Below are 9,808 nucleotides of genomic sequence, written 5' to 3'. Positions count from 1 at the left end.
GCTGAATACTGAGCACTGCTGAATACTGAATATTGCAGAATACTGAATATTGCAGAATATTGAATATTGCTGAATACTGAGCACTGCTGAGTATTGAACATTGCTGAATATTGAACACTGCTGAACACTGAACACCGCTACCCCTGTTGGAGGTGGGAGTTGGGTTTGGAGGCACCTGCTGGGGTTTCCACCGAGCTCTGCTGCTGCTGCTGAATTTCTGCAGGGACAGGAAGCCCTGAGAGGCAGCTGAGGCTGAGCTGATAAGTCAGAAAAACAGACAAAACAGCAGCAGAGCTAAAAATAGTGTTTTGCTGGGTGAACAGAGGGTTCTGCCCTCCTGACCCCCGGCAAGGGCTGGGATCAAGGAGTGACTCAGGGGAAGAGGAGCTCCCAGGGATGTTCCCCACTGCCAGTGAAATCTGCAGGTGGAATGAATCGTGCTGGGTTTGCAGGGGGAGCAGGGCCAGCACCCCTCAGGGTGAGCCTGGGTTTGTGGGGTCACCGCAAACCCCACAGGGAACGTGGGATCCTCCTCAGGATACGTCCTTGCCCCTCTCCAGGAAATCCCTCAGGAAGGAGAGCACAGGGCAGGGAATGAGGGAATGCCAGTGTGGAGACGTGGAGCACCCACAGCGCTGAATGAAGCTCCCCCACGGGTAATGGAATTTATATTTATTTAACAGTAACATACAGTATATAAATAGGGTAAATACTTTAAAATATACAATATTTCACATTCCAACATTCGGTCAAAGGAAGGCAACTCTACGTGTGCAGCTAGAACTGGAACCAGAAGAACGATGCACAGAGAAAGAACAGGCCAGGCTGCAGAGCAGGGGCTGCACAGGCTGCAGGAGCTGCAGGGGCTGCACAGGCTGCAGGAGCTGCAGGGCTGCAGGGGCTGCACAGGGCTGCAGGGGCTGCAAGGCTGCACGGGCTGCAGGGCTGCACAGGGCTGCAGGGGCTGCAAGGCTGCACGGGCTGCAGGGCTGCACAGGGCTGCAGGAGCTGCAGGATCTGCACAGGGCTGCAGGGGCTGCAGGGCTGCACGAGCTGCAGGATCTGCACAGGGCTGCAGGGCTGCAGGAGCTGCAGGATCTGCACAGGGCTGCAGGGCTGCAGGAGCTGCAGGATCTGCACAGGGCTGCAGGGCTGCACAGGGCTGCAGGAGCTGCAGGATCTGCACAGGGCTGCAGGGCTGCACGAGCTGCAGGATCTGCACAGGGCTGCAGGGCTGCACAGGGCTGCAGGAGCTGCAGGATCTGCACAGGGCTGCAGGGGCTGCACAGGGCTGCAGGATGTGCACAGGGCTGCACAGGAGCACACCGCTGCCACCCGGGGCTGCCATGGGGCCCGTGGGGACACAGCTGTCCCCAGGAGGGGCTGGCCGGGCTCACACAGCCCTGCCCTGCTCCCAGCACCCAGGCAGGGGAGGGGGAGAGGGCAGGACCCCCCCAGCCAGGCCTGGGGGCTCCCTGCACACAGGGGACACAGGGGACATTCCCTGGGGGGGACATTCCCTGGGGGGGACATTCCCTGGGGGGGACACTGGGGTGGCACAGCCCAGCTCTGGGGATGCTGCAGGATCCCAGCTCCACTCAGAGCTGCCCCTCAGCCCAGGGAATCCTGTTTCACCCAGGGAATCCTGTTTAACTCCTGGAATCCTGTTTCACCCAGGGAATCCTGTTTCACCCAGGGAATCCTGTTTAACTCCTGGGAATCCTGTTGAACTCCTGGAATCCTGTTTCACCCAGGGAATCCTGTTTAACTCCTGGGAATCCTGTTGAACTCCTGGAATCCTGTTGAACTCCTGGAATCCTGTTGAACTCCTGGAATCCTGTTTCACCCTGGGAACTCTGTTTCACCCAGGGAATCCTGTTTAACTCCTGGAATCCTGTTTCACCCAGGGAATCCTGTTTCACCCAGGGAATCCTGTTTAACTCCTGGGAATCCTGTTTACCTCCTGGAATCCTGTTTCACCCAGGGAATCCTGTTTCACCCAGGGAATCCTGTTTAACTCCTGGGAATCCTGTTTAACTCCTGGAATTCAGTTTCACCCTGGGAATCCTGTTTCACCCAGGGAATCCTCTTTAACTCCTGGGAATCCTGTTTAACTCCTGGAATCCTGTTTCACCCTGGGAACTCTGTTTCACCCAGGCTGATCCCAGGTCTGGTGCTTCCCGGAGCAGGGGCTGGCCCTGCCAGCCTCACCTGGGCTACAACCAGGCAGGGAAAAGCAAAATTCCCACCCAGGTGTCCACAGACCTGGCCCAGCCGTGGGTCAAACCCGTGTCCAAACCCAAGCAGCCCCTAAAACCACCTGGGGGTGCCCAGTGTCCCCTCCCCATGGCACTGCCACCTCCCTGGCTGGCTGGGGACACTGGTGGCTCCCACGCCAGCCTGGGACCTTCCCACGGGGTCCTGTCCCCTCCTCCTGGTCCACACACACAAACCCCAGCTGGCACCAGCTCCCCTCTGCTGCTCTGCCCTTCCCTTTGCCCCTTCCCTGCTCTGAGCCTTCCTCTGTGCCAGGCTGAGCTCCAGCCCTGCAGCTGCAGAACTGCCCCGTCCCTGGGGTCCCTCTGTGCCCTCCACACCCAAAATCCCCGGAGCTGCAGCATCCCCAGGGCCCTGCAGGGATGGGCAGAGGGTTCTGCCCTCCCTGGGCACCAGTTCCACCCCAGGAACAGCCCAAAGCCAGGAGCAGCAGCTTCCCATCCTTCCCAAACCTTCCCATCTTTCCCAAACTCCCCACCCTGGCAGTGCCCAGACCTGCAGGAGATTCCCTGCCCACGGCAAAAGAGGTGGGAGAGGATTTTAACCCCCTCCATCCCTGACCCAAACTCCCCACCCTGTGAGTTCAGTTGCACAACATCAAACAACCCCAACCCAGCTCCCTCCCCTCCTCCTCCCGGCACCCACTGCTCCCACTCTTTCATGGCTTTTAAGGGATTTTTCCATGCAGGAAACCCTTCCCAGGCAGCTCTGCCCGTGAGGAGCAGCCTGGGCTGGGAGGGAGGAGACAGGAACAAAGCTCGGGGAATTTCTGACCAGGGAATGTCTGACCAGGGAATTTTCTGATCAAGGAATGTCTGATCAGGGCATTTCTGATTAGGGAATTTTCTGATCTGGGCATTTCTGAGCAGGGAATTTTCTGATCTGGGCTTTTCTGATCAGGGCATTTCTGAGCAGGGAATTTCTGATCAGGGAATTTTCTGATCAGGGCATTTCTGATCAGAGCATTGTCTGACCAGGGAGTTTTCTCATCAGGAACTTTTCTGATCAGGCCATTTCTCATCACAGAATTAATTTCTGACCAGGGCATTTTCTCATCAGGAAATTTTCTCATCAGAGCATTTCTGATCAGGCCGTTTCTCATCAAAGAATTAATTTCTGCTCAGGCCGTTTCTCATCACAGAACAATTTCTGTTCAGGCCGTTTCTGAGCAGCGCAGCCGCCCACAGGCAGAGCTCTGCTGCTCCCCCAGCTGCTCCGTGGAGCTGCTTTGCCCTCCAGTGCCCACATCCAGCACTGACAGCCCAGCCCTGCCCCAAACCTGCAGCAAAGCTCTGCCCTGCTGGCACAAAAGGGTTAAAGCACACCAGCAGACTAAGGACCCACCGAGGGGATTTCCCACTAGGGACAGAGCACAGCTTTGGGATATTTATCAGCACTGTCACTTCTGCCTGTGAGCAGCAGCCACCAGAAGGGATTTTGCAAAGGGCAGGGAGAAGCCAGAGAGCCCCAGCTGGCCCAGCCCCCCTGGCACTGCCTGGCAAAGCCACACCAAACACAGCCCAAATTCTGCCCCTGGGCAAGGCCAGGTGGAAGCACCTCCATTCTCCCCTGCACCTTCTGGGTCAGGGGCTTGCTCCAGAATTTGTTCCATCGACAGAGAACAAACCTCATTCCAGCTGGAAGGGAGCAACCACGGGAGAAATCCACAGCAGGGGAAACGTGTGTGAACACCAAAGGCAGTCCTGAACTGCCCAGTGCAGAACTTTGCCACTGAGAATGCTCCGCAAGAGCAGAGCCTGCTCTGCAGCCTGTGCTGCCCACCAAACACCTGCACTTGGGGCACAAAGCTCCTGCCCAGGGAGGCAGAGCAGAGCCCAGCACTGCAGGAGAGAGGCTGGGACCTGTGCTGTGCATTTACACACGCTCAGGGTAAAGGAAACCAGAATGTGGAGGGAAAGCTCTGGATCTGGGGGGGTTCCAGGTGGTTTATTCTCTGCTGATGCCAAGCCAGCTTGCAGCAGGGGCAGGGCTCACATGTGGCTAAGGGTTTGTGGCAGCAACTGTTGAAAACTCCAATGTAACTTCTGCAGGAGCTCTCCCTGTCACTCATTCCCCAGGTTAAAATAAGGGAAAGTTTCTCTCTCCCATGCACAAACTATGGAAAGAAGGAAAATCAGAGTCACCTCGTGTTTGGGAACATTGCACGAGGTGTAGATGGGGATGGTTTCACTATCTGGTCACAAAGGGAAAAAAAAAAAGCAAAGTTTTACAAGCTTTAGGGCTCTCGTTTTTAAATAATAAAAAAGTATGACAAAATAAAGGAAAATACTTCAGTAAAACCTGCAGCTATAAAGTACAAACTATTTCTGACAAGATTCAGTGAGCAAAGCAGGACAGAAGCCTGCAGAGAAACGAACCCAGACTGAAATGCAACACAGACCTTGGTAAACTCAGCAGCACGACTTCTACAACTCAAGTAACAATCAGACATGATCCCTGAAAGAAAACAAAACCCCCAGCTGCAGCTGGAGCCCACCCAGCAAGGAAACTGGCTGGAAACTGCTCCCCAGGATCCTTCAAATATCCCAGTGTGGGGTTTCCAAGCTTGGAGAAATGAAGAAGTGTGGTTCCTAAAGGTTATTCAATGGGGGGAAACAAACCAAGGTGTTTGAAGGTTGCTCTCACCTGGCAGGGATTGCTCAGTGAAACTTCAATGCTCTCTAAAACTCCTCTACTTCCATGGGTTTTGGAGGAATCTGGACCTCCCACATTCCCCCCCACAGCTGCCACTTCCTCAGCTCCTGTGCCCAGCCCGTTTCTGCTTTAAGTGGCTACAGAAATCTGACGTGCCAATGTGCCAGAGCATCAGCCCAGCAGGGAGGGAATGTGAGAGGCACTGCAGGAGCAGCAGGTGGGAGCAGCTGCAGGTGGCAATGGGGCTGGGCCAGCACAGGATCCTCCTCCTTGTGCCAGGCTGCACTGCTGGGACAGCTCCCGCTGCACCCCCAGCTGTCCCTGAGGAGGAGGAGGGTCCCCAGAGCGGCCACCCTGAGCAGGAGGGCCAGAACGTTCCAGCAGGACAGCCACACGCTCCTGCCCAGCCCAACCCTCCGGAGCCTCAACTCCTTCCTTCTCAGCTACAAACCCCAGCTTCGCTCGTTTGAACCAAAGCTCTATAAATATATTATTTAGAAAAAAAAAAAAAAAATAAAATAAACCACAAATGCGAACATTTACCAAGGAAGGAAGAAAAGTTACAGTGAAATGGGGCCTTGCTATTGTCTGGAACGAGGCGAGGCAGGAGCTCCTGGAGGAGGCCTGTGTGCTCTCAGTCCCGTGGCAGCCTCGTGCCTACGCGTCCTCGGGGCTGCCCAGGACTCCCCTGTCGGCCAGGTGCGCTCGGAGCGTGTTGAAGATGTGCAGCTGCTGCTCCGGCCGCAGCGTCAGGAACTGCTGGATCAGCTTGCTCGGGTTGGGGCCCCTGCAACACAAAGGCAAGGTGAGCACGGGGCTGCGGGGCAATTCCGGAGCCTTCCCTGCCGAGCCTTCCCCCGGGAGCCCAGCGCGGCTGGGATGGGGCAACTGAACTCGCAGGGACGGACGCTGCTGAGCGAGAAATGGAAACAGCTGCTCCCGGGCGGCCTTGCAGACAAGGCTGGAGACTCTGGGGAATCAGAAGTGTGAAAATGCATTGTGGCAGGACCCGCCAGGGGTAGGTTTAGATGGCTGGCTTGAAGGCATCTACAGCGTGGTGTGGCGAAAGCTGAATGGCCAAGAAATGCATATCATATAATAAATATAATAGAATAAATAGAATAGAATAAATAGAATAGAATAAATATAATAAAATAAAAATAATAAAACAAAAATTAATATAATATAATATAATATAATATAATTAATATAATATAATGTAATAAAAATAAAATAAAAATAATAACATAAAAATAAATATAATATAATGTAATATAATGTAATATAATGTAATATAATATATAAAATTTATATTATATTATATTATATAACAATACAATGTAATACTATATTATATGTTATATTTAACATATTAATATATAATGTACTCATGTATTAATATAATATAATTAATATAATATAATGTAATTAATGTAATATAATTAATATAGTATAATGTAATGTAATGTAATGTAATGTAATATAATATAATATAATATAATATAATAAATATAATATTTCTACTATATTACAATTAATTCTAATATATTGTAATTAGGAAATAGTTAACCTCTGATTGTGCTGGCGTGAATTACAGCATCTGTATTATCTCACCCTTCACGTGAGACTGAAAATGGAATAACAGGTTTAAAACCACCTCTGGCCCAGAAAAGGACATGATCCCACAGAAAGGGGCTCCAAAGGCTGAAGTGCAAACACTAAATAAGCCCCAAACCCAACAGCCAGCCTGTGTGCAGAGGACTGTGACTCCATCATATTTCTCTGTGGGTGGAGAGAAATGACTGAATACCTTTGGACCAGTGTGGTTGGAGAGGTGGTAATTCCATCCTCCACTCCACGGTCACCTTTGGAACTCTATAAATACCAGATGTTGGGATAAAACTTCTCTTTTTCTCCTCGGGACTTACCAAACTTCTGTGCACTCATTTCGTGCCCAGTAGTGACACACACCTTTCCCCAGGCACTGTGCTGGGGAGAAGGTCAGAGAGAAGAACGAGAAGCAATTCTCACCTTGCTGCACCTGGTGTTGTGAGCACCTGGAATGCGTTATGGATGGACATTTGTCCACCAAAGAGTGGTTTGTTAATTAACCAACCGTTGCCCTGACTTTTAAAAGTGTTTTCTTTTATAGTTCTTTAGAAAGTTTTGAAGTTCTCATAAAACTTTTTCAGTATTCTGATCTGTTTACATATTGGTACTGGAGTTCTCACGCGCTGTTCATGTAAACAATGATTGGTTTGCATTCTTCTTTGTGCGAGGAGAGAATTGATGGACTGTTGATTTAACTGGACTGGTTGGAGAGGTGGTAATTCCATCCTCCACTCCACGGTCACCTTTGGAACTCTATAAATACCAGATGTTGGAATAAAACTTCTTTTTCTCCTCTGAACTTACCAAACTTCTGTGCACTCATTTCGTGCCCAGTAGCGACAGCCAACAGTGACAATGTTTTAATTAAAGGACCAGCTGGGTCTACCTGTATGGTGACTGGCTATAAAAACAATGGGTTTCCTAATAAAATCAAAATCATCAAGAGGTGAATCAAGCCTCTCTGGGCCGTGGAACCAGAGCTCAGCATCACCTGATGAAGCTGGCGATGTAGACGTTGACAAAGGTGGCCATCAGGTACTGGCAGTCGAAGCGATCCATGATGCCCCCGTGGCCCGGGATGGTGTTGGCAAAGTCCTGGCAGAGCAGAGGGATGCCACTGAGCCCTTCCCCGCATCTCTGCTGCCCCACACACCACACTCACCCCCTGCCCCAGCTCTGCCCAGAAGGCAAAGTCAGACCAAGGAAATGTTGGGGTTAATTGTCTCCCTGCTTCTGGAAGTTTCTCCTTTCTGAAGCTGCTGGAGCCTGAGGGGCAGCAAGGCTCAGCTCAGCTCTGCTGCTCGAAGGTCAGGGAAGGCAAATGTTTATCTGCTGCCACCCTGCCTTGCCTTTCAAGGCATCTTAACTGAGCACAGGCTGTTTACACGTGAAACCAGCCTGCAAGACATCAAGGGAAACCTCAGATTGCAAAATTTCCCGGCTGGGTCTTCCTTCCCCTACCTGCACCACAGCAGGGTTCAGAATATCACGGTTAAAATCTTAAGGTCTCTTCCCTTTTGGTCAAAAAACCCAGATCCTGCTCCAGCATTTTATCTGTGTCTGAACAAACCTCCCTTCCCCTGGAGCTCTGGGACTGCTTCGAGGGGCAGCACCCACTTTGTGTCTCCTCCCCAAGATCTCCATGGATCTCCATGACCTCCTGAAAACCTCCATGCCCACCTCAAAAGTTCCATCACCACCCCAAAACCTTTATGCTCTTGCCAAAACCTCCATGACCTCCCCAAAACCTCCATGACCTCCCCAAGATCTCCATGACCTCCCCAAAACCTCTGTGCCCTCCCGAAAACCTCCATGCCCACCTCAAAAGTTCCATCACCTCCCCAAAACCTTTATGCTCTTGCCAAAACCTCCGTGCCCTCCCCAAAACCTCCGTGCCCTCCCCAAAACCTCCGTCCTCACCTTGATTTTGAAGGCCCTCTTAAAGCCACTGGCGAAGAAGCCCCCGAAGGGCCCGATGAGGGAGGCGAAGGTGGAGAGGGCGATGCTGTGGATCTGGAAGGGGTACATCCGCACGGTCTTCTGCAGCACAAAGAGCACGGCAGCACCTTCAGCGCCTGCCCCTCCTGCTGTGCCCCCCGGGCTTCAGCTCAGCCGGCTTTCAGGCGGCTTCACCGGCCAGCAGATTTGGGGTAACCCCTCGGGGATCCCAATCCCCAGCAGGCACCGCCCCAGCCCCGCTCTGCCCGCGCTGAGCCCACCCCACAAAGCGAGACCCGGGGGCGCAGAGGGTCGTACCCAGCCCAGCACGGAGTGCAGCCCCACGGGGACGTTGTACTCCTGCAGCTGGAAGAGCTCCGAGGGCTCGCAGTCCACCGTGAAGCTGTTGGTGTCGTTGTTGAACTCCACGGGGCAGGTGAAGCAGCGGTACCCCGACATCACGTAGGACAGCTCCGGGGAGAGGGGAAGAGAAAGGAAGCAGGACTCGTGTTTCCCTCAGGGCTTCCTCACGGGGAAATGAGGGAGGAGGGCAGCACTCTCCCAGCTTCATTAAGGAGATGGCTGAGTAATTACTGAGCGGCAGTAATTGGCTAAGGGCAGAGGAGCAGCGAGGCTGCAGCCACAGAGAGGGGCACAAAAACAGGGCACAGCTCTCCAGGAGCGCGGAATTCTCCCCAAACGCAGCCCCAAGCAGGCACCGCACCACCCGACAGCAGCAGAGGGGAAATGGTGAATTATTGCCATCACAGGGTTAAAAACTCCCTGCAGCAGCGGGCTCCAGCAGCGCCCGCACAGCCAGGGACCACCCCAAAGCCTGGCAGCAGGGACAGCTTCATATCTGACACAAATTCAACCCTGGCAGAAAAAAAAAGGGGAAATATCCGACAGAAATTCAACCCTGGGACCAAAAAATGGGAAATATCCAACAGAAATTCAACCCTGGCAGCACGAAAAGTTTAATATCTGACACAAATTCAACCCTGGGACCAAAATAGGGGAAATATTCGACAGAAATTCAACCCTGGGACCAAAAAATGGGAAATATCCGACAGAAATTCAACCCTGGCAGCAGGGACAGCTTAATATCTGACACAAATTCAACCCTGGCAGAAAAAAAAGGGGAAATATCTGACAGAAATTCAACCCTGGCAGCAGGGACAGCTTAATATCTGACACAAATTCAACCCTGGCAGCAAAAAACAGTTTAATATCTGACAGAAATTCAACCCTGGGACCAAAATAGGGGAAATATCCAACAGAAATTCAACCCTGGGACCAAAAAATGGGAAATATCCAACAGAAATTC

The 9,808-nt window shown here is 52.1% G+C and overlaps 1 protein-coding gene and 1 long non-coding RNA gene across 2 annotated transcripts in view; one reads left to right on the top strand and one right to left on the bottom strand.

Moving 5' to 3' along the window:
• Nucleotides 1–137: 137 nt before the first annotated feature.
• On the top strand, nucleotides 138–4,599 carry LOC137463237 (uncharacterized). The gene is made up of 2 exons (XR_010993866.1): nucleotides 138–847; nucleotides 1,319–4,599. It is a non-coding gene; the product is annotated as an uncharacterized lncRNA (long non-coding RNA).
• A 795-nt stretch (nucleotides 4,600–5,394) lies between these two features.
• The window catches only part of CDS2 (CDP-diacylglycerol synthase 2), a 29,958-nt gene continuing 25,544 nt past the window's right edge, over nucleotides 5,395–9,808 (bottom strand). The window contains exons 10-13 of the mRNA XM_068174332.1: nucleotides 8,800–8,952; nucleotides 8,464–8,583; nucleotides 7,535–7,638; nucleotides 5,395–5,719 (exon numbers count right to left, since the gene is read on the bottom strand). Coding sequence (XP_068030433.1) covers nucleotides 5,590–5,719; nucleotides 7,535–7,638; nucleotides 8,464–8,583; nucleotides 8,800–8,952 — 507 coding nt within the window. The 3' untranslated portion in view covers nucleotides 5,395–5,589. The remainder of the gene's footprint in view (nucleotides 5,720–7,534; nucleotides 7,639–8,463; nucleotides 8,584–8,799; nucleotides 8,953–9,808) is intronic.

The sequence above is a fragment of the Anomalospiza imberbis genome, chromosome 28, assembly GCF_031753505.1.
Source record: "Anomalospiza imberbis isolate Cuckoo-Finch-1a 21T00152 chromosome 28, ASM3175350v1, whole genome shotgun sequence".
Classification (NCBI taxonomy): Eukaryota; Metazoa; Chordata; class Aves; order Passeriformes; family Viduidae; genus Anomalospiza; species Anomalospiza imberbis.
This window is presented reverse-complemented; position numbering and strand designations above follow the sequence as displayed.